The sequence below is a fragment of the Danio aesculapii genome, chromosome 21 (genome assembly GCF_903798145.1).
Source record: "Danio aesculapii chromosome 21, fDanAes4.1, whole genome shotgun sequence".
NCBI classification, from domain to species: Eukaryota; Metazoa; Chordata; class Actinopteri; order Cypriniformes; family Danionidae; genus Danio; species Danio aesculapii.
The window spans coordinates 9475120-9499569 of NC_079455.1; the positions used below are offsets into that span (position 1 = coordinate 9475120).

General features: G+C 37.9%; 1 protein-coding gene across 1 annotated transcript in view; it reads left to right on the forward strand.

Annotated features, from left to right (window-relative positions):
- The first annotated feature begins 8533 nt into the window (after positions 1-8533).
- nsd1b (nuclear receptor binding SET domain protein 1b) overlaps positions 8534-24450 on the forward strand; it is a 57970-nt gene continuing 42053 nt past the window's right edge. Inside the window, exons 1-11 of the mRNA XM_056445956.1 lie at positions 8534-8639; positions 8720-8850; positions 10802-11488; positions 12344-12491; positions 12583-12755; positions 12847-14623; positions 14706-14818; positions 14906-15188; positions 17216-17316; positions 17465-17510; positions 22503-22684. Of these exons, the coding sequence (XP_056301931.1) occupies positions 11144-11488; positions 12344-12491; positions 12583-12755; positions 12847-14623; positions 14706-14818; positions 14906-15188; positions 17216-17316; positions 17465-17510; positions 22503-22684 (3168 nt within the window). The 5' untranslated portion in view covers positions 8534-8639; positions 8720-8850; positions 10802-11143. The remainder of the gene's footprint in view (positions 8640-8719; positions 8851-10801; positions 11489-12343; positions 12492-12582; positions 12756-12846; positions 14624-14705; positions 14819-14905; positions 15189-17215; positions 17317-17464; positions 17511-22502; positions 22685-24450) is intronic.

Sequence of the window (24450 nt, forward strand, 5' to 3'; positions counted from 1 at the left end):
ACGTGCCTGAGAATGGATATCGTTGGTTATGGGTTGAATCTGGTAGACGTGCGTCGAGGCTTCGGTGTTAAGCTGGAGTCGACGACAGAGGGCGTGCGAGATGAAATTTCCAGCTGACCCGGAGTCGATGAGGGCCGTGACTGAAACTGAGACAGAAGGGGTAGTTAACTGGACATTAGTGGTGAGAGGATGCATTTTTTCAATGGGAGAACTGAACAAACTCACCACAGAGCGTACTGGACGAATGGGACAGTCCAGCCTTCGGCACCACAGTACATGCATAGACCCCGGGTCAGCCTCCTCTGTCGCTCAGTGATCGTGAGTCTACCAGATTCTATGATCATTGGTTCTGGTTCTGGAGGGACGGCTGGCTCTGGCGAACGGAGGAGTGCTTGGGATACTGGTGGAGTATCATGCTGGTAGACCCTCAGACGATCGGAACAGCGTAGAGAGTGTTGGATGAACTTCTCCAACCCCATCGTGTCGTTGAGGGCGGCCAACTGTAACCGGAGGCTGGGCTCTAGTCCGAGCCGGTAGGTTGTGAGGAGGGATCGCTCATTCCATCCGCTCGCAGCAGCCAGAGTTCGGAATCTGAGAGCATACTCCTGAGTGGACATGGCTCCCTGTTTGAGATGGTATAACTGTTCTCCGGCTGCTACTTCAGTATCCGCGCGACCAAAAACCTCCTTGAAATACTGGGTGAATGACTGAATGGAAGTTGTTACCGGCCCAGACTGTTGCCAGATGGTTTCAGCCCACCGAAGAGCCGATCCAGAGAGAAGGGAGATGATGAGAGCGATTTTGGACCGATCTGTAGGGTATAACTCGGGTTGCATAGTGAATACCAGAGAACATTGTAAGAGAAATCCATTGCACTCCTCCGCCCCGCCAGAGTAGGGCGCTGGTCGAGCCATGGGACTGGATGAGTGGGTGGACGGTGAAGAAGTGCTCGGTGCTGGTGGTGCTTCGGGAAGTGGAGCAGATGGTAGTAGCACTCTCTTCAAAGAATCCACCAACTCCTGAAGGGGATCGTGAGTGCTCATGCTGTTGATAGTTGTAGGTCCGGTCTTCTGTTACGGGAAGCAGACGGACAAACAGGGGTATAAGTATAAATGATGTTTATTACAACAGATGAGCAAATTGGATAATAATTGAGAGTTGAATGGAGTTTGGAAGGAACTGATGATCCTCTTTGCCAGGTGAGAGGATAGACACTGAAGGATGACCGAATGCACACACCAGAGGACTTGCAGGGAAGACAGACTGACGAGACACACAACGCTGACAGGACACCGGGAACACTGGACAGACTGGAAGGAAACAGAGTTAAGGTAAGTATCTTTGATGAGATCGTAGGGGAGTGAAACCTAGGAAGTGGTTCACTCAGAGTCCGCTTCGTAGGAACGAGACCGGACAATGAGTGAAGTGAGGTGTGTGCTTATATAGTGAATGGGAGTGATTGGGTGCAGCTGTGCGTGGTTAATACTCAGGTGAAGGTGCTCGATGCGTGATGTTGGTGGAAGAGCCTGGCCAATCCGTGACAATGTTGTCCAACAGGAGCAATAGTTGTCAAACTGTAATGTCCTCTGCTTGTTGCTGTATGTGGGAGGAGGAATACACAAGGGTAAAGGGTGAAGAGGCTGGACGAGTGCCGTTATTTGCAGAATATCACACGGCTATAAGCCAATCAGATTCAAGAACCAGACAGAACTGTTGTATATATATATATATATATATATATATATATATATATATCCCATTTGGAAAACATATAGAATAACACTTTCATATAACAAATAAAAAAATGTAATAATTTGTTTAATCTAAGAGAATAGTCATTCATTCATTCATTCATTCATTCATTTTCTTTTCGGCTTAGCCCCTTTATTAATCTGAGGTCGTCACAGCTGAATGAACCGCCTCTAATGGAATAGTACCGTATAATAAAAAATTGCTTTCAGATTAATTTCAGAGTAAAATTATTTAACCATTATTTAATCACATTTATGCTTGAAATATCGAAGCAATAGTTTTTGTTTACTGTTGTAGCTGAACGCAAAAAAAAGTCTACTAAGTGATTAACAGAAATCTTGTAATCTAATTACTAAATGACAAATAGTCTACTGAACAACTGTTGAAGGGTTAATAGGTCAAGGTTGAAATAAATTTCCACTAGGGGGCGTAAGAAAAAACAGCATGCGATCTGCTGGACATTAGAACATATTACGTAACTTTGGCCCAATCCTAGTTCTACCCCTTAGCCCTTCCCCTTACCCCTACCCCTCGTTTTGTGCATTCGCATGAAGAGGTATGGGGATGTCCCAATTCTCTTTAGCTTGAAGGAGTAGGGCTAAGGGAAAGGGGTAGATACCCCTTTGAATGGAGATTTTCAGGATCACACTCGAAATCAAGGGGTAAGAAAATTTCCCAGAATACAACAGCATAGCAGCACCCTGAAGTAAGCAGATCCACAAATTAGTATTTTCTTTTGTCATTATTGTACATTTTTACAACAAACAAGCAAATGTTTTAATACATTCATAACCATGTTCGTGTTTTTTATCGTCATGCTTTAAAAAAAAAAAAACGCTAAAATAAAAACAGCTAAATTTCACTATCTATAATCCATATTAATAACTCTTGTACAGCAGTCCCACAACATTCTGACACTTAAATACCCTGTCAGAAAAGTCTGGTGGCTGGGAATGCCCTTTTTACAGTGTCTGCTATAATGTTGTTTTCGTGTGTTTACATAGATGAATATGGCCACTGTGTAAAAGCACAGTACAGTTATGAGCTTATTGCCACACTAGATTGTTATGATAACATAATATATGCCTTCAGTGATTTCCTCAGAATAAAAGCAAAAAAATAACAACTGGAATAACTACAGCAGTCGTGATCCTCTGATCTCATATGAAGCAAGAGATCGCGATGACATATGATGATATGTGCAGGTGCTGTAGTGGTGTCCCATTCCCCTTCGCACTCTGTTTCAAGGACCAAGGGAAAAGGAAAAGGGGTAGGGAGACAAAAATAGAATTGGGATTGGGCTTTGTGTAGGCCTAAAATAAGCCTTTACATTAGGATTACATTATGTTTTTTGGCTAAAATGTCATTTTTGCATGTAATTGTGTAACTGTTAATATTGTTGCTTTTGGATAAATCATTTGAATCTGGTTGTATGGATTGTTGACATGATGTTTCATTTTAACTGTCACACATGATAAAAATTAATATAATTAGTATTATCATAATTAAAAATGTAGTAAATGGTTATACATTTCTTCCACTAAGTTCTTATAAACACTGCAGTGTTATTATTTTTACCAATTTTTGAGCCATATCTCAAACCTGTTCTAAGGTGTGACTGACACAAGCATAGTTCAGTAAATTACAGCTCTTATAATTTGAAAAGCAATCTACAAAATCATCGATAAAAAATACATAAGACATAATTTTACAAGTTTTAATAAATTGCAATCTTTTTTTTAATCCATATATTTCTAAAAACATAGGAAATTGATAAATTTTGTCAGTGAAAACAATGCCCTCTGGTGTGACACTATATGCTCATTTTAAATCACATATTCCACTGAAAAATGTTATTATTTGAAGGAACCCTTTCAAGATCATGTGAATGAAGCCCATGATATGTTCACTTTTCATCTCAGAATTTTTCACTTATTTAACTTTTTTGAAACCCCTTCAAAGTTTTGTTGTCCCTTGGTGTGACACCCATATTCAATGAAAATGTTCAACAAGTAATGGAGAAATATATATGATTCTTATATTTTCTCAAACATCTGACTTCAAACTACATAAATATATCAATATTTTACTTTAAAAATTAAAATAAAAAAGTTGGGCTTCAACAACGAATCGATTAAATCGATTACCTCGAACCAGGCTTGAGCTTCTGCAGATTTTGTGTGATTTGGACATTTAGAAATGAAACTTAAGAGACAGTTGTTTAATTTTATTGATGATTACTAATATGAAATTCAATCGTAAGCTTAGGAACGTTTTGGGGAATTTGATGTTTCCCCATTCAAACAGAATGCCTGGGCATACTGCCCTAAGGCATTTCAAAGATGGCCACCGAGTGAATTTACTTGCCTTAAAGGGACTTTGACAAAACTCACTCGATTCAAGATAGAATGTTTTAAACTCAAACTTAAAACGAGTGAAAGGGTTAATACCAGTAGTAGAGCAGCGGTGGTATAGTTGCTTTGCACTTTGCATTGAAGACTAAAGAGTTTTTATTTACTCTCCTTTTTTGGATCATTCATTTTTCCATCTGTTGTCATGTATAGCCGCACTGCAAAAACTTTTTTTACTTAGTCATTTCGTCTCATTTCCAGTCCAAATATCTAAAAAGAATCTTAAATCAAGACAATAAAACTTGTCTTTACTAGACAAGAAAAATGGCAAGAGAAAATTAAGTGATGCTTAAAACTCTTTAATAATCTCATTAAGATTATTTTTCTGACCCCATTGGCAAATAATTTAGCTTGTTTTAGGCAAACAATCGTTTCATTTTGAGGTGTTTTTGAGAAAACAAGACATAATTTCTTATGCATGTGTCTAGTATGTATCTTGATTTAAGATTTTTTATAAAAAAACGAAAAAAAAGATTTGTAACAGGACAAAACTACTAAGTTATTTTTATTATTATTATTATTATTATTATTATTATTATTATAACAGCTCAGGGATGTTCAATGACAACATATTTGTGCACTTTCTAAAGGTTTTAGTTCTGAATAAATTTAGTTCTGTTTTCGAATAAAGGGTTGGGAATTAATACCTTTATTTTTTTTTATTCGATTCATTGATTAATCGGTTGTTAAAATAATCGTTGGTTGCAGGCCTACAGAAAAAGGCATTTTAGTGCCTAGAAGTCAACTACCTATATTTCTCAAGCCTAAATCGCATTCTGTTGTATCTTACGCCCTCTTGTGGCGAGTGATTTCTTTCTTGACCTATCGCCCTTCATTTCTCATCATCATCTGTGTTGTGTCCTGCGCTGTTATACTGTGGAACATCTGTCATGAAAACAAATTCCTTGTATGTGTTGCAGCCCCATGCAATACCTATTCCAACATTTATTTTCCAAAATAAAACTGAATCTAGTGTGTTTGCTTCCCAAAATCGAATTTAATTGTTTCATCTGACCATAGATTCATACCATTTGAAGGTGCAGTAGTGTCTGTCTAGCACCATAATGTGTTGGAGTTTTATGGAGCTAATAACATGCCAAAACAACCTGAATTTGAATTAAGTTAAATTGAATTATTGACAATTGTAATTTAATAAATCTGAATTTTTATATGCTGGGATAGTTTAAAACTTGTTTTGAATTTCATGAAGAAGTGTGTGCATGCAAATATATAATTTACTACAGTTGTAAAATGCTGAGATAGTTTAAAATGCACCTGGAAAGAGCTTGAAAAGTTCTTAAATGTAACTTTGGTAAAGGTGTAAGAGCCCTGTGATTGGCAAAAATGATTAGTTTGACTTTTTAGTGATCGTCTACTCTTCCCTGTTGACCCCTGGCCTACTTTCTGCTGAATCTGAATTTTGCGATCTGAATTTCTGGTTGAATTTTAGAATATTGAATTTGATGATCTGAATTTCTTCATTTGAAAATTTTAAACAGTATTTTTACAAACCCAATATCTGCAGTCTGTGAATTCAGAACACAAAAAACCTGAAGTTTAAAAATACGTCGATAAAAATTCAACATCTAAATAAATTTCAGATGTTCAATATTCAAGTTATGAAATTCAAAACAAGTTTTAACAGCATATAAAAAAATTCAGATTTGTTAAATTACAATTGTCAATAAGTCAAATTAACACAATTCAAATTCAGATTGTTTTGGCATATTATTAGCTCCATAGTGTTTGTTTATGAAGTTGATTTGAAGCAAGATTTTGATTTTTGAATGAAAGATAAAAAGGGTTAACAAAGCAGGTTATGTTTACAGCCATACTTAACATATTAAAGAGTACAAATAATTTTGTCCATGATTTTATGTGCTGTTTAAATAGACTTAGGGTTATATTTTTAATTTCAATATTTTTGTTGTATTGTTTTAAACTTTTAAAATAGCATGCATGTTTTAAAAGTATATATAACAGTAATGATCAATAGTATGCATGATTATAGCATTAGGGAGGCACGATCGCCTCACAGCAAGAGGGTTGCTGGTTTGAGCCTCAGCTGGGTCAGTTGGCATTTCTGTGTGGAGTTTACATGTTCTCCCCGTGTTGGCGTGGATTTCCTCTGGGTGCTCTGGTTTCCCCCACAAGTCCAAACACATGCGCTATAGGTGAATTGAGTAAGCTAAATTGGCTGTAGTGTATGTGTGTGAATGAGTGTGTATTGATGTTGGATGGGTTGCTGCTGGAAGGGGATCTGCTGTGTTAAACATCTGCTGGATGAATTGGCAGTTCATTCTGCTGTGGCGACCCCTGATTACTAAAAGGACTAAGCCGAAAATAAAATTAATTAATTAAAGCATTAATAAAATGCTTTGTAAAAAAATATATATTTGCAGTGAAAATTAAATATTATATTGCCAGCTTTATTTTATTTATCAATTTGACAGGGATGATGCATTGTCACAGTGAAAATGCAAATTAAATCATTTAAATTTATTTTCAATTTTGGCAGATATTTTGCTATTTTTCTTTTATAATAGAAATGATAATCTAAAAATAATGAAGTTGCTAATAAAATAATTTTTATTTTCATAATTTAATAGAATTATTTAAAATTGGCAAAAAAGTACAACAGCACTTTCGTTTAACACCTCACAAATTGTTCTTTATTACACAGTAGGCCAACATTAGATATTCAGTGTTAAAAGTGATTTAAAGTAGAAACAAGGAGACATTATATGACACAAACATTCATTCATTTTCTTTTCGGCTTAGTCTCTATTAATATGGGGTCGCCACAGCGGAATGAACCGCCAACTTATCCAGCGTATGTTTCCCCTCCAGCTGCAACATCACTGGGAAACATCCATACACACTCATACACTACAGACAATTTAGCGGCTCGAACCAGTGACCTTCTTGCTGTGAGGTGATTGTGCTACCCACTACGCCACCGTGCTGCAAGTCATGTTGTTTTTTAAATTAGTACAAAATTAGGTTAAATGTGCTGACATATTTGATTAAAAATTATTTTGCTTTATTTAAATTGAACAGAAACAAAATATTAAGAGTAGCACATGTTTCCATGAGAATATTTAGGTTATAAGTGAGGATGAGTATGTTTCCTACTGTAGCCTTAACTCGGGTGTGTTTTTTTCTGTCAGGTGCGGCGCTGTTCAGGCGAAGCAGAAAGCAGCTGCAGCAGCAGGCCCACAGACAGCGCTGAAACACTTTCTCTCTCAGCTCAACGCCAGTGTTGACATCTTTCGCAGATTTACTTTAAAGATGACAGAGAGAAACATCTTTAACTGCGTAGAGTGGATACGACTACAGTCCCCAAGCCCAAACACGCCCTCCCCTAAAAATAACCCTCACCGGACGCGTAACAGTAAGGTTTTGAGTTATGCAGGATTTGAAACAGACATGTTGCAAACCACCTCAAATACCTGTTATCGCTGTCACTTATTGAAATAGGATCTAAATTAATCTGTCCGTCGCTTTAAATCGCTCAAATGCCAAACTCTCACGATATTAATCCCTGGCACAGTCGTCGGCATAATGTCCGACTCCTCCATTTTCTCTCTCACCAGAATGGTTTTAATAACGGCAGAAGCAGAAAAACAAACACGCGATATACATGTTCACACGTCCAAATATAGTATAACTCGAATGAACAGATTCGATGCCATTTTCGTATGAAGATGTGACTTAATGAGACGGAGAAGCTGCGTTGCTGGCGGTGTTCGTGTTTGTGACTTGTTTATTACACACATCCTGTATTAATGCATAAATATATGCACAAATTTGCCATCATAGCGCAACACTGTAGAACGCATAGCACACGTTGAACGCGAGGCTTGTTATCATTAACACAATGTGAAAAGCGTCGTTGAAAGACGAGTCACAACTTCTTGGATGTATAAAGACTTATTTCAAAATCGAAATTTAACACTTTGTGGCCTGTGCCAGCACACAGACTCCATCTTGAATGACAAAGAGCGCTGAACGTAGAATTAAAAAACGTATTTTAATAATGCTCCGAAGGTTTGTTTTAAATATTTGCGTTTGTTTCAGAATTTTCTCTCCTATCACTTCAATGAAAGATGCTGTCAATTATGAGCAGAAACATCAGCTCGTTATAAAAACACAGTTTCTACCATGTAACTGGGGAAAATGTTAAAAAAGACGCCGAAATACTCGTTTAAAACGGCATTTGAGCGTTTATTGAGATGTGTATTAGGGATAAAGTGAAGCACAGGAGTTGAGGAGAGCTCCTCTCACAGGGGGCTGGGTTGCTGTGCCGATTGGCTGCTGTTCATAGACACATAGTCACGGGCTTGAAACAGAACCAGGGGCAGGTCGACAGCAAAGGAAACCATAATCACTGAAAATGAAAAGTACAACGTCCATATCGTAAAGCGGAGGTACGCTGTGACTCAGACATCGCGCACTGGGAAGCCTGCTCTGTGCGTGAGTGTTTTAATGCATGTCTTTGCTGTGTTTTTATACTGTAGGGCTGGAGAGTGATGGTAGCATGAATGTGTTCTCAGGTTCTCTGGCCTACTACTGCAGCTGCGGCTGGGATTTTCTTGATCCACTTTCACAATTTGGGAAAAGGGGTCATTTCACGCGCACAAACAAAGTGTTTTCAGTATGAATGACACTGGTCAACATGCAAATGGTAAGATTTCAGCGGTGTTTCCTTGGGTATCACATTCTGTCTGTTTTTTTAAACGAAATGTTAGGCGTAACTGTGTGAACTCGCTTATTTACCGGGAGATACATAGTATTAAAATACGAGGATATACTATTTAGATTAGCACGCGTGACAATTAACCCAGCGCTGGGAGTTGCACATGTCATTTCTGAATCTCATACTTCTTCACGTGAATTGTGAAGAATAGTCAGTCAGAGTTCATGCTCGGCTCTGTCATATATGTGCGCCCGCTTTCATTGATTCGCCCCTGTGTTTTGGAGTAAAGCTCGAAATGGCTCTCCATACTGGCCTACTGTAAACCCTCCGAACCTAGTCGTGCAGAAAACTTTGAGGAATTTAGTTTAATTTTTGTGTAAAATTCAGCTACATTGTTAATACATTTCCATACAATTTAATAACTAGATTGAAATGTATAATTAAAAATATTTATAGACAAATTCATTTAGTAGCTTAGTTTATAAAATATTTCACATCCCTACTGAAAAAAAAGCTCAAACCAGCCTAGGCTGGTTGGCTGGTTTTAGCTGGTTGACCAGCCTGGTTTTGGAGGGGTTTTGGCCATTTCCAGCCTGGTCTTAGCTGGTCAGGCTGAAAAATGACCAGCTAAAACCAGCTTGACCAACCTAGCCAGGATGAGAGCCCAGCCAAAACCAGCTAAGTCCAGCTTAAACCAGGCTGGTCAAGCTGAATTTAGCTGGTCATTTTCCAGCCTGACCAGCTAAGACCAGGCTGGAAATGGCTGTAAACCAGCCTGGAAATGGCCAAAACCCCTCTAAAACCAGGCTGGTCAACAAGCCAACCAGCCTAGGCTGGTTTAAGCTGTATTTTTTAGCAGGGAAATGTATCTTTTCAAGTATATAAATGCCAAAGAACACCAGATCATAACAGTTATACAGAGAGTAATTTGAGCGGGTGTTTTAAATAATGAGATGACAATCAGGTGGAATGTTTACCAATGAGAGATTTCTGAGAACATCTGGAAGAACTTGATGTTTGGCAGGTTGGAAAAGGATATGATATTGTTAATATGCAGTCTGGATTTTTTAAAATCTACAAAATACAACTTACAGTAACTTTTAAAGATTTTCAGGACATTGGCTTTAGGCGGGACAGCAAAAAAGGATGCTACTGCTCTTCCAAGAAGAGCATTTCTACCTGTCTAAAATTTGAGATCTTATGGATGTGCAAGAAGACTAATAATGTATTATGGACTAATTTGCTTTTAAATTCGAGATTTAATTCAAGTAAAACAGTTTAATAGTATGGGGGCTCTTTTTTCTGGTCCTAAAATAGTTAAGTCCTGACCTTAGCTCAGCAGAAATGTTAACATTTTTCCTTGTAGAAACATGTACTATTGAATAACTTGGTTTGGTCTTTTTATGTAGTTAAAAGTAAATCTTCATCTAAATAAAAGTATGATCGCAAAATAGGTCAAAGTTGTGTATGACTGCTAACCACAGTTCTGGATGAGTCTTGGCCGCTTTCCTGTATTACTACAACTGAAGAGTTCTAATGCAAAAACCTTTTAAGTGATAACTAAAATTTTCATCTAAAATTTGCTTTTGTCTCAGGCTTCTGTGTGTAGGTTTAGTTATTTCTCTTTTAGGGCAAAGATTTGGTTCTTTTCCCTTTAAAGTGAAATAACTGAACGTAAAGATAGGAGGCTGAGAAAACATGAAGAAAATTTCAGATGGCATAGAAGGTTTTGCATCTGAACTATTATTTACTTCATGAAATTATAAACCAATAATAAAGGATTCAGTCATAAACACAATTTATATATTTGTCTTTCAATATTATTAGCATAAACCTTTAAATCTGATCCTAAAATGGGTATTTTTATCCTTTTACTGGTGTTGCATACTGTTATTAGCATTTAGGTGAATGCTTATATTTCTTTACATTTGTTTTTCAGAAAATGGAACAATGCCAGTGTGATTAGGCAATATGTCCTTACTCTCAGTAAACTCATCCACAGGTGCCAGATTTGCTAGAAAGTAGATGGAAAAGCATCACCTGTCAACAGACAGACACTTGGCTTTGACCCTGACTCCTCCTGTCTCATCTTTCTGTGGGTTAAAATCTAAGCACCGCAGTTACTCACTTATCATTCCTAGAGACGCCTTAGAGATCTGACCCTGGAGGATCAGGACCTGCCTCTGCCTGACAGGGACCCACGAGGCTTATGGAACAATGTGTGTACGAGAAACTCAGATTGGTGTGTGGTAGCCAGAGTTATTGACACATCTGTCTCAAAATGGATGCAGGTCTGTCTGACATCTGCACATCCCCACCAAGCCCTGATTTTAGTCTGGATTCATCCAGTCCGTTTGCAAACGGACTACACTTTGAGTCCATTCTGTTTGAAGATGAGGAAGAGGATGAAGATCCGGTGCCAGTGTCTCAGCCAGAAAGAGACTTGTGTGGGTCCACGAGCGACCTTACAACAAATACAAATTTAAAGACAAAATTGGATGGCAAGTCTAGAAGTAAAAATTCAAAGGCTCACTCATCCCTGGAGCAAGATGTGGTCCTTCAGGATAAGACTAAAAGTGATAGTGGGCTCTCTACTCTTGTGAGCAGGCCTGGTGGGATATTAATGGCAAGTTTTGGTTCTGTTTCTCCATTTCCGTCAAACCATTCTTACTGTTTCACACTGGGTGTCGTAGTTAACGCTTTTTATTTAAACTTCTCGTTGAATTCTGGATCTGTCCAGTTGCATTGGATCCATTGCTTACGGCAGAAGTTGAAAAAGCACCAATGTAGGCCTCAGCCAATCAGATGCTAGTTCAATTCAATTTATATTTTTTGTATAGCACTTTTACAATGCAGATTGTGTCAAAGCAGCTTCACATTGAAGATTATAGTGAATTGAAACAGTGTCAGTTCAGTTTTCAGAGTTTAAGTTCAGTTCAGTTCTAGTCAATCAAGTTCATGCAACACCAGAGAGTAGCAGTATTTCAAAATGGAGGAAAAAAGTATTATAACAGTTTAAATCACCTAGTGCTTTATAATCAATCTTACTATTACTAATATACTACTACTACTTCTGTGTCTTTTTTGTGCTGCAGTCTAAGCTGGATGGGATTGGCTGTCATCAATATGTCAGTTGCGTCAGTCAAGCGTTACCGCCGACACCCCATGTGAATTAGAGTTACATATTCCAATTAAATGTTTATGTAGCTTTAAAAATAAGTCTAAGTTTTAGAAAGTGATGCACTTTAGCAATTTTGAAACTGCACTTATGCTTGTGAAATAATATTGTGTGGTTTTTGTATTTTACAGTAAAAGATTTTTGACTCATGAATGTATAACTATCAGTAATTAATTGTTAAATTATACAAAAATTTATGACATTATCCGTTTAAATGTTAAAACATCGAACCAATTCACATAAAACACAGAATTACCAAAAACATTCATTTGTATTTTAAGCAAAACTCATTTATATGTCTAGAAGCAGAGGAAAAAATCAAAAACAAAGACTCTACCGCCAGTGAAATATTTAGAGGGTGAAGTAATATGGGCTAAATTTAACCGAAGACCATGGTGGCCATGTCAGGTGATTGTTCACCCACTTGAGGGAGTTTATCACAAAATGAAAGGTAAGAACACAGCAACAAAAACATAAATTTCTGCATAATCCACCTGCAAATCTATTGTCCTACCTTAAATTTTAAAAAATGTGTGTTACAGAGCCACCGGATAGGACAACTCGTCAGTATTTCCTCAAGACATTTGGGGAACCTGAAGAACAGGCATGGGTTCCCGAGCGATCTACTCATATATTTGTTGGTGGTTACCAGTTTAACAATCTCCCTTTTGTGAAAGGAAGTGGACACCAAAGAGACAAAAACACCAGGCACTCTGTAATTTTCAAAAAAATCCTTTCAGTTAAATGGATATTGTGACACTTTATAAAAACCCTTGTGAAATTGTTACTCTTGGGTTGCTTTGCAGATACCCAAGCGTTTTCTGAACTCTTGGAGTGTTAGTGTGGTTGCAGCAGAAGCACTTCTACTAGAGAAACCAAGAGTCACTTCTCCATCCCCAGCCTTCAAAACAATTTCAGAAGAAACCATAAATAACACTGAAGTCAAAGTGTCTTTACCAGTGGATTTACCCAACAGCAGTTCTCTTATCAATGGACCAGTTATACAAAAAGACCACTTGAACAACTTACCACATAATCGCAAGTCTAAAAACAAAAAGAAACCAACTATAACACACTTCAGAATATCTGAGGAACTTAATTGCGAAAAGGGTACGATTATGGATGCCCTGGACAGTCCATACTCTGACATTGATTCTGTGCCACAGATCCGCAGATTCCCCAAAAGCAACGAACAGATATCCAATCACTACATTATTAATAGTAAACAATCAAGCTCAACCCCAACTTTGCTTCCCAGTACAAATGACAAAGAAATAAAGAAGAATGTGGAGAACCAAGGTGGCCTTTGGTTCAGCAAAACTGGTAAAGGTCAAGTTAATGGTATTAGTCGTGCTGGAATTAAATCTGTGAATTGTTCTTTTGGGAAGGTATCTTGTAAAATTAAGATGCCAGATTCCGCAAGCATGAAACCCAAGGACAATCACAACACCGGCTTTGAACATCTGTCTACCGAAGCCAAGAAAGCTTTAGATAGGAGAGTGAAGTGCCTTCCAGCAAGTAGTCGCCTTATGACAAGAGCACTGAAGGCAATGGAGGACGCAGACTGGATGAAGAAAGAGTCAAGCTCAGATCTTGAAACAAAAAATTGTGTATCTTGTTTTGATTCTCCATTACTTGAAACATCTGATGTAGACAACAGTATCCCTTTACAGAAGATGCCAACTGCTGCAATCCATGATCTGAGAGAAGACTCCAAAATTAGCACACACGCCAAGCTGTCTTCAGAACTTTTATGTTGTAAAGATGATGAGCATTCAGTCAAATCTGAAGATGAATCTTCTTTAGTATCTCAAGCACCCGTTGCCTTTCATTCATCCAAAAGCAAACAAAAGAGTCACGTTAATGATTTATCCTCCAGTCCTACTCCATCTTTGCACTTAAATCTGGAAGATATGGACGACATGAATGAAATATCCTTCAAGTCACTAGCAAATGAACACAGTGGCCAGCCATTGTCATTTCATCCTGATTCAAACTATAAGTTCAGTACATTCCTGATGATGCTTAAGGATATGCATGATAGCCGGGAAAAAGATGGAACTGCTTTAGTAATAGAACCATTACCCACAACTGAACTTATCAAAGAGGAGCCGTTGCTGAATTCAGATGTGAAGGATGAGAAAGCAACATCCAAGCAGAAGAAGGTAAAACCGAAGACAAATGTGATGCCAGAAAATCACCTAGCCTCTACTAGTTCGAAAACCGCTCAAAGATCTAGCAAAAAAATAAGTTTGAAAAAGAAAACCACTGATGTAAAAGCAAACATCGACTCCAAATCATTTGGCAAACTGATATCTGAACACAGACTTCCTTCAAAAGAAGCAGAAACCAATTTCACAGCCAACGTGCCCAAAAAGCGTTGGCAGAAGTTTGACCAAGTTTGTGAAAAAACGGTACACATTGTCGAAGGTAACTGTGTTCACAAGACAGAAAGAGTATCCTCAGAAAATTGTAACGTTTCAGTGGATGGTACAAACAAGTCTTGTTTTCTTGGACCTGAAACTACAAGCAATGCATTGGAAAGCAATCAAGGCAACTGTCAAAACACTGACGCCCCAGCAGGTAAGGTTGTCAAAGTAATTAATGCTAATGTCATCTAATATTGTCTTTTTATATGGGCTAAAAATTGTTATGCTTTTCACAGAATGCAAACGAATTAGAAAACCTAGTAAACGACTCATTGAATGGACAGAAGAATACGATCAGTTGTTTTCTGCTAAGAAGAAAGCAAAAAAGAAACCTGAGTCAGTTACTAAGGTAGCTCAGTTTATGCTAATCAAGTTTTAATTTTTTCCATAATCTGCTTTTACTTTATGACAAGGATTTTTTTATACTTATGAACAGGTTGAAAACCACAACTGCAGTGCACCAGTGGAGAAAACATATGATGAAGGTATACAGAAGCCTCAGGTAACAGAACAAGATGTTTCAAGACCTCTGCAAGAATTACAAACTCCTCCTCCAGAAGACCAGTCCCAGAGCACTTCTTCAATAAATGGCGCACCATGTCAAGAGAGTCAAGTGTTGTCTGTAGAAACACTGACTCCACCTCCTGAAATAATCCCATCACCATGTGATGATATTTCCAATAGGGACCAGCTTCCAAGACCAAATCCTGTAGCCATTGGTGAGTATTTTTTTCTCAAGTTTTAATTGATGATGATGATGATGCATTTTTTGAAAACAAATAAATAAAAACATAATAAATCACATTGTTTTGCCATATGTGTCCCTGGACCACAAAACAACAAAGTCATAATTGTTTTATATTGAGATTTATACATCACATATGAGCTAAATAAATACACTTTCCATTGATGGATTGTTTGTTGGGATAGGACAATATTTGCAATTAGCAATTAGAAAATCTGAAAATCTGGAAAGGCAGGGGCAACGTGGTGGCGCAGTAGGTAGTGCTGTCACCTCACAGCAAGAAGGTCGCTGTTCGAGTCTCGGCTGGGTCAATTGGCATTTCTGTGTGGAGTTTGCATGTTCTTCCGCATTCGCGTGGGTTGTCTCCGGGTGCTCTGGTTACCCCCATAGTCCAAAGACATGCGATACAGGTGAATTGTGTTAGCTAAATTGTTCTTAGTGTGTGAATGTTTGTGTGAATAGATGTTTTCCAGTGCTGGGTTGTGGCTGGAGAGGCATCCGCTGCGTAAAAACGTGCTGGATAAGTTGGCGGTTCATTCCGCTGTGGCGACCTCAGATTAATAACGGGACTAAGCCGAAAAGAAAATGAATGAAACTAAAGGCTTGTACTCACTGGGACACTTTTCGTTTGCGTTTATCATCAGTGTTTTCCCGAGACGTTTTTCCGGATTCAAACCCAAGTGACTTTCACTGGCGTCTAGCAGAAGAGTATGCAAAATTCCTCCTTAATGTTAGATTGCGCTACACAACTTTAAACTTCTGACACCCGCTTGTAACACAGAAGACGAGAGAAAGTTGACACGCTTGTTGTTAAAGTTACTGGCGATTCGAACAAGCATGGATAGTTCAAGTTGCAGCTCTAGCGATGAAGAAATTATTATTTTTCAGCAGTGCAATAAGCAGCTCCATGTTCATATCGCCTCTGGGGATCTTCTTCAATGTGCGCTTGCATTGACAGTTTTGCGCTCGAGCACCTCCAAGTGCTGTTTACTATAACTTCAGCAACTCCGTGCATGTCAACAAAAGTGCCAATCTGATTGGTGGAGAAGGAAAAAACAAGCATGAGGTGTTTCTTTAAAAATGACGCTTTTACGCCTGTCATTTTGTGCGTTGGGTGTGCACGATCACATTGGCGCCCTTAATTTAGTCAAGAGGCGTTAAACGTCAACGGAAAAAGCAAGCAAAAAGCATCCCGGTGTGCACGGGCCTTAAGGGTTCAAAAAAATCATAATACTGAGAAAATTACTTTGAAAGACCACCTATTTTACCTCTTTTTCAAGATTTAAGAGAAGTCTTTTGTGTCTCAAGAATGTGTCTGTAACAACACTGTAGCTGTTTTTGATGCCTGTGCCTTTAATGCAAATGAGCTGGTTCTCCTATTTCTGCTCACTATTCCGACATGTGTATCAGAGCTATAGAGATCGCTTTGATGGGTGTAGCCTACACCTGCAGTATCTCACGTAGATAAACAGCACAGTGACAGACAAGAATGAAGCAGATCTCCCTTACTACAGTAAGAAGTTTCCCAATGGTTATTTGATGTGTTTGTTGTTGAGTTAATTCAAGCCTTTCTGCCACGATGAGTCAAACACAATGTCTTTATAAAGTTTGTGCACATGCGCGCGCGCGCACACACACACACACACACACACGTTTAGCTTTACACTGTTTACTGACTTTGTTACAAAAGTGCTTACCAATACACATTACTATTTCAAAATGGAGTTTGAGTATATTTACAGTAAGAAATTTACCAAATATAACCAAGAAAAGTGATCTTTACTTAATTTTATAATGTTTTTGGGGAGGCATTTTGACTTCAACATAAAGCTTGTGCAACAAAGGTTTTGTGGTCCAGGGTCCCATATGCGGTGATTATATGAAGATGTACTGCAGAATACCACTAATTTATTTTGTTTGTATTTCATGATCATATTCAATACTTTTAGTATCAGATAAATAACAGTCGAAAGTGATTGATTTTTAATGATTTTTGAATAGGTGACAGTGTGTGTCTAAGCTCAAAAAGACAGCGCAAACCCACAAAAAAGATTCTAGAAAGCTCCATTGAAGCGGAACCAATTCTCGTTCCTAAAAGAAAGGTATTTGCTTAAATTATGACTTCACTTTGGTAGATAACTAGATAAAGAATATTTGTTACCAGAAAAAAATATATTTATTTTAATTCACGTTTGACCTAAAGGATTTTAGCACAAAGCAATATTGGGATAACTGCATTATCATTCACAGATGAAGTCAATGAAGACTTGCTCATCTGGACATTCTACAAATTCAGGTTTGGCAATTGAGAGCTTTCAAAACTATATTTTCTTTTCAATAAAATCTAGTTAAAATTCAGAATGTTTATTTTAGGGACAATGCAAGGTTGCTTTAAAGGTTCTTCTCAGATATTACAGCCACCAACATGACATGTCTGGCACTTAATAACAGATTTTATACAATGCGATGGTTTTATTCAGCACAATATTTATGCTGGGTAGGTACTGATTACATGTATTCTGGTTATCTGTCACACTTTACAATAAGGTTTCATTAGTTGATATTAGTAAATGTATTTACTAGCATGAAGTATTAATAAACAATACTTGAACAGCATTTTTTAATCATATTTTAACAATTACTGATGCATTATTTAAATCCTAATCCATGCTTGTTAACATTAGTAATGCACTGTGAGTTAACATTAGAGGTGTGAACCTACACTGGTCTCACGGTTCGGTTTGGTTACTGTTATCATGCCTTCAATTCGATATCTCGATGCATCAAGGTGCATTGACAATGCTTTCCACACACAATTATATTTTGCTTCACAGCACAACGATTCTTGCATTAAAATGTATAAATATATTAATATATTATTTGTAATACAATTTTGTATTTTAAAACAGTCAGATTTCTCAACTGTACCTTTAAAACGCAAGTACATGCACAGAACGACTAATGTAAATATCCCACTTGCTTTCTGAGTGTTGTCGAGCAAGTTCTTACACCCTTATGATTGGTCACGCGCTCAACAGAAAGGGCTGCTATAGGCTCTAACGCCCCATTCACACGGGGCTTCAGCGTCAACGCTTGACAAAGGGCGTGTCTGAAGTTGGGGCTGACGCGATCGTCGGCTGTCGCTTCCGTCTGCGCTTGAAAAGTTAAGCAAGTCTCAACTTCTGCAGCAAGCAATGCCTCTGTAGCGGCGCCGATGGATCCACAATGCAGTTCAGCAGTGCCTGACGTCACCCATTCAAAGTGAATGGGAAGCGTTGAAGCTAACGCCCCGTGTGAATGGGGCGTAACGCTCTGGCACTGTTCACCGATGAGTGACACTGATAAACGGCAATCACAGCTCATGCATGCTAGACGCAGTGGAGAAAACTCGCTCTGCAGACACATGCTCATGTCTGTATGCAGAAGTATCGATGTAACAGACGAGAAGAGAGGAAAAATTACCTCACATCAGCAGGTCAAATGTCCACAGTGAGAGAGAGAAGCAGAAATGGAGTTTACTTTCACAGGGTGTCCGCGGGGTCTTAAAAAGTATTAAAAGTTGGTAAATCAATTATGAGAAAATGAAGGCCCTTAAAAAATATTTTAAAAAGTCTTATTCCATTTTTACGAGGTCTTAAATTTTGTTCAAGTGTTGTCCAAAGTGTTTGACTCCAAAAAAGCATAAATATATTTATTTTCCTCCTAATATTAACAACGGTGTGCTCAATCCACGCGATAGGTTCGGGCTGGGGTGCGTCCGGCCAAGCTCCTCCATCCGGGTGATGTCACGTTTTTTGCAACAAATGCGGGAAGGTGATGTGACGCTCTCCACATGAAGCGTAACCATAGAGCGAAACAGAAAGCAAAATGGGAAAATGTAAGTTTGCGTACTTCTGGTTGAAGACCAGAAAGACTATTTTACACAGTGGCTGAAGTCTGTTAATGAAAACAGCCACGTAATTTATTATTTCAAGCTTTGTTTCTTCCGAGCTTATCTGAGTTCTGTTGCATGGTTGTGCTCCATTGATTCATTTAACGACGATTGTTTATTAACAACTGTTCATTAGGTTAAAGGTTTGATACTGATTAGAACCTGAAGTGGCGATGAGGTCTTAAAATATTCTGAGAACATCTTAAAAAGGTATTAAAATTACCTTTAGGATTCCTGCATATACCCTGTTTCAGCAGGGGCTTCTGCTGTAACTTCACTATCAGTGAAAGATTGTTCGGCAAACACACACACAAATGAATTGCGCTTAGTTTCTGTGTTAATTAGTAGGAGCATTTTAATCACTCGCCTTCCTTGCCATAGTAAGCTACCTTCATAGTAAGCTGACTTCAGAACGTAATAACCGGTTATCGATACTGAATTGTCCATGTCCAGATCGCGATACACCGAAGAAACAATTCATTTTGACATCCCTAGTTAACATCGTCATCATTTTCATCAACTAATGTTAAAATATACTATAATTAAAGTATTATTCTTTGTTTATGCTAGTAAATACATTAGCTAATGAAATGCAATACTTCACCAAAGTGTTACCGCATTATCTAATCAGATTCCAAAAATTAAGTACTTTAAATTATATTACATTTTAAAATTACTCTCATTTTAAGCTTTTTTTCTGATTTAAAATGATCTGATTCCATTTACTTTTTTTCATTACATGATTACAAACAGCAGTGGGTAGCACGTTTGCCTCACATCAAGAAGGTGGCTGGTTCGAGCCTTGGCATTTCTGTGTGGAGTTTGCATGTTCTCCCCGTGTTCACGTAGATGTCCTCCGTGTGCTCCGGTTTGCCCCACAGACATGTGGGGCAGGTGAATTGGGCATGCTAAAATTGACCATGGTGTGAATGAGCGTGTATGGGTGTTTTCCAGTGATGGGTTGCAGCTGGAAGGGCATCCGCTGCATAAAACATATGCTGGATAAGTTGGGAGTTCATTCCGCAGTGGCGAACCCAGATTAATAAAGGGACTAAGCCAAAAAGAAAATGAATAAATAAATGAATAATTGCAAACCATGATTTATATCATGTCTTCATCATATCTAGTGGTATTTACTAATTAGGGATTATAAACAATTTGACAATCCGGAGGCCTTTGGCCTTGTAATGCTATTTTCATGTTTATTAATCCGTTAATTCCCAAACATGAACTCAAAAACTCCTAGTTTGGGAAAACTTGACAATGTACTGTTTAATATGTTACATGTACATGTTATATAACAAAGAATGATTTTAGATTAATATGGTACAAAATAATGAACCTGAAAGAAAAATTAAACGATGGAATTCATTCATTCATTCATTTTCTTTTTATCTTAGTCCCTTTATTAATCTGGGATTGTCCCAGCGGAATGAACCACCAACTTATCCAGCACATATTTTACGCAACCCATCACTGAGAAACACCCAAACACTCTCATTCACACTCATACACTACGGACAATTTAGTCTACCCAATTCACCTGTACTGCATGTCTTTGGACTATGGGGGAAACCGGAGCACCCCGAGGCAACCCACGCGAACATGGGAAAAACATGCAAACTCCATACAGAAATGACAACTGACCCAGCCGAGGCTTAACTTAAAAGATAAAACTAAAACTTAAAAAAAAATTTTTTTTTTTCTAGATTGTTACCAAATCCAATTGACCCTTAGCTAAGCCATACCTGAAAACCGACACACACCAGTCGTGGCTTAGCAACTGTAGCTACACGCAGGAGGTCTGTCAAGCTTTCGAGCGAGGGAACAAGCCAAAGCGTTGTGCATATGGATTGTGCAAATCTAATACCCGATATGCTAAAAGTTTGGACAGGGTGGTGGAATTTTTTCCCTTTTCAAAACCTAAAACCCAAGGGGATGCCAGTGTGGATCAAGCTCTGTGAGTGGCACTAAAAGAGCGGAGTTAAGCTAGTTTTTTTTTTCGATATTGCTGACACATTCAGTGATAGACAGCAATAACTCAAACACCTCTTACCCTTAAAAGATCTAAACTGTGTTTCCTACAAAAATACAAAGCAGGTTATGTTTCCCAGTTGTCTTTTTATTTTTCGCTCGATATTGTGAGCACTGCTCAGTTTAAGCCCTCGCAATAGTAGTCATACTAATAGCAATCATATTTCCATCTGTTTCAAGCTACAAAAATTTTAAATTGCATATCAACAGAACAAAACTGAGATCTAATCCCAATCTTAGCACTTACAATCAATATAATTCACCCACAGCTGTTTTTCAGTATTTTTTATCCCTCATGTCCATGTCAGAGCCACAATTCACAGATGTTTTCGTCAGTCTTTTGGAGATTTGGTCATTGGTGATGGCGTTATAGCAGGGTAAGTGTCTGCTTTTATATATGGTAACTGATTAATAATTGATGGTAGGGAAAATCTATTTTTTCACATCTGCTATTTATACTTTGATTTACATTTCAATTAATTTATTTTTTCCACTTAACAGCAAATTAGAATAGAAACTGTATAAACAGCACACAAACATACTGATAGTTATAGGTACTGCTCATTGTTATGGGTCAATGATGCTGATATTTGGCACAAATCCATCAATTTCCCCTTTCTGACTGTTCTTCCTATGAATGAATTATGTAGAAGCACTGTCCATGGCTAAAAAAGGGAAATCACGTTTTTTTTTTTATTAAAAATTAACATTTTTAATTTACATTTCACCTCTCCTGCTGTGCATGAACTAAGCTGTTGAATGGTCAGCGTATGAGGCGGCTAGGCTTTAGCTTCAATTTTAATTTATTTTCTAATCGGTTGCGTCTTAAGTCATGAATATATCCCTGTAATGCATACTGCAGTTCTTTTTTTTGTCTGGCTTTTTCAGATATCTCTTCTGTTAACCAAAAATGATTATTTATGTCCCTGGGAATGTCTGACACCGGCACTTACATAATGTAATAGACATGGCAGGCACGAAGGCTTGACAGGCGTAGCAACAGTAACTAAGGAGGGCAGGCAGGCTCAGCGAAGGGTCAATTGTCATTAAGTATTAAACAGTGAATTACATTTTTTATGTAAACTACCAAGCACTGTCAATACTGAAAGTTGCAACAGGCTATAATCAAAAACCTGATCAGTGAGTTATCATAAATTACTGTAAATCCCGTGTTTACCTTCCGTTAATTTTCTGAAGCATGATTCTCCAGCAATATTTGGAAACAAGGTGTTTCAAATCTGTCACTGAACATTTTTGAGAACTGCCATTTGTTTTAGTTTTTATTTGAGTTTAATTGAAGTTCTGTTAATTTCGTCCTGAAAGGAGTGGAACAGCAATCATCGAAAAGTAAGAATAAACTGAGTTCTGAGTCCAGTGATCCACCTTCTGACCCAATGCTAAAAAGCCCAGAGATGGAGATAGAAGTTTCCCCTGCAGTGCCGCAAACAATCAATGCAGAATCAGCAGATGATGGTTCAGATACTCTCAGATGCTCAGGTTCAGAGGTCAGTGAAATGAACTCTTGAAAACAGACACAAACTCTTTAATGGCCACTTTATTAGGTACAGTTAAGGTAGTCTCGCAAATCAGACTGACGGCTGAATCACTGGGAACTTTTGTGAGTTTCCACAATTCTGTATATTTAAGAAAATCAGAGGACAATTCCAAACTTTAAAAATAGATGGTAGGTTGTTGGTGTTTGCCTATAGTTCTTGATGATGTAATCCTTTCTGTGCAAAATGGGTTGTGACGAGGTGTTCTATTAGGTAATATGATGTTCGAATCGAACATTTTATGTGCATGAATGTTTCTTTGTCCTACACCTTCTACAGAATATTAAAATACATATAAATACATTTAATGTAATGATAGCTATCAGGATGTGAGGAGTACGGTTGCCAGAAAGTGCAAAACAACATTACAAACTTTGAAACACTTTAACGAAACTTCAAACACAGACCACACGTAAAGCAAAACCACGTTATGCTGTTCACGTGTTTGCCACAAAACGGACAAAACATCCCTTGACCGCAGTCCATGTTTGGTCACCATAAACCTTATTTATGTCATGTACTCCACAACACGATTTTATCGCGCTCACCACCATTGACAACAGCACTTTTTACTGCGTCACTTCTGGTGATTTTGGTACATTCCCTTTCTGTAAAGAATCTGTCATTGTAAATTTATTTCCGGACTTGTAAAAGTGTTTTACATCTTGTTTTTTTTTCTTTCTAAAAAGTAAATTTGTTTCATCCTTAGTAAAATCTTTTTTTATATATAATTGTGTCTTATAATAGGTAAAAATGTTTTCCAAAATGTAAATTTGTCTTGAGCTTCGTAAAAGTGTTTCACACTTTGTAATGTTGTTTTGCACGTCCCGGCCACCGTAGAAGAGATTTACATCCAGGATAACAAAAATTGTTTCTGAAGACAATCACCTATTTGGACCTGTTGGCCCATTCACACCCCACCAACTAGCTTTTGCAGATTACTGGAGAACACTATCATTCACCCAAACTATGCAACTGCCACTGAACTGAACTACATATCCCATTATGCACTTTACTCACACACAAGTTTCCAGATCAGTCCTCATTACGCTCACACACCTGAAGCTGTTCAGGACTAATTACATGGACTACAGTGCATTCGGAAAGTATTCATAGCGCTTCACTTTTTCCACATTTTTTTGTTACAACCTTCCAAAATGGAATAATAAATTTATTTTCTCAAAATTCTACACACAATACCCCATAATGACAGTGTGAAAAAAGATTTTTTGAAATTGTTGCAAATTTATTAAAAATAAAAAATCTGAAAAATCACATGTACATAAGTATTCACAGTCTTTGCCATGAAGCTCTAAATTGAGTTCAGGTACATTCTGTTTCCACTGATCATTCTTGAGATCAGCTTTATTGAAGTTCACCTGTGGTAAATTCAGTTGATTGGACATGATTTGAAAAGGCATACACCTGTCTATATAAGGTCCCAGGGTTGACAGTGCATGTCAAAACACAAACCAAACATGAAGACAAAGGAATTGTCTGTAGACCTCCGAGACAGGATTGTCTCGAGGCACAAGGCTGGGGAAGGTTGCAGAAAAATTTCTGCTGCTCCGTAAGTGGAAGATGTTTGGAACCACCAGGACACTTCCTAAGGCTGGTCGGCCATCTAAGCTGAGTGATCGGGGGCCTTAGTCAGGGAGGTGATCAATAACCCAATGGTCACTCTGTCTGTGCAGCAATCCACCAATCAGGCCTGTATG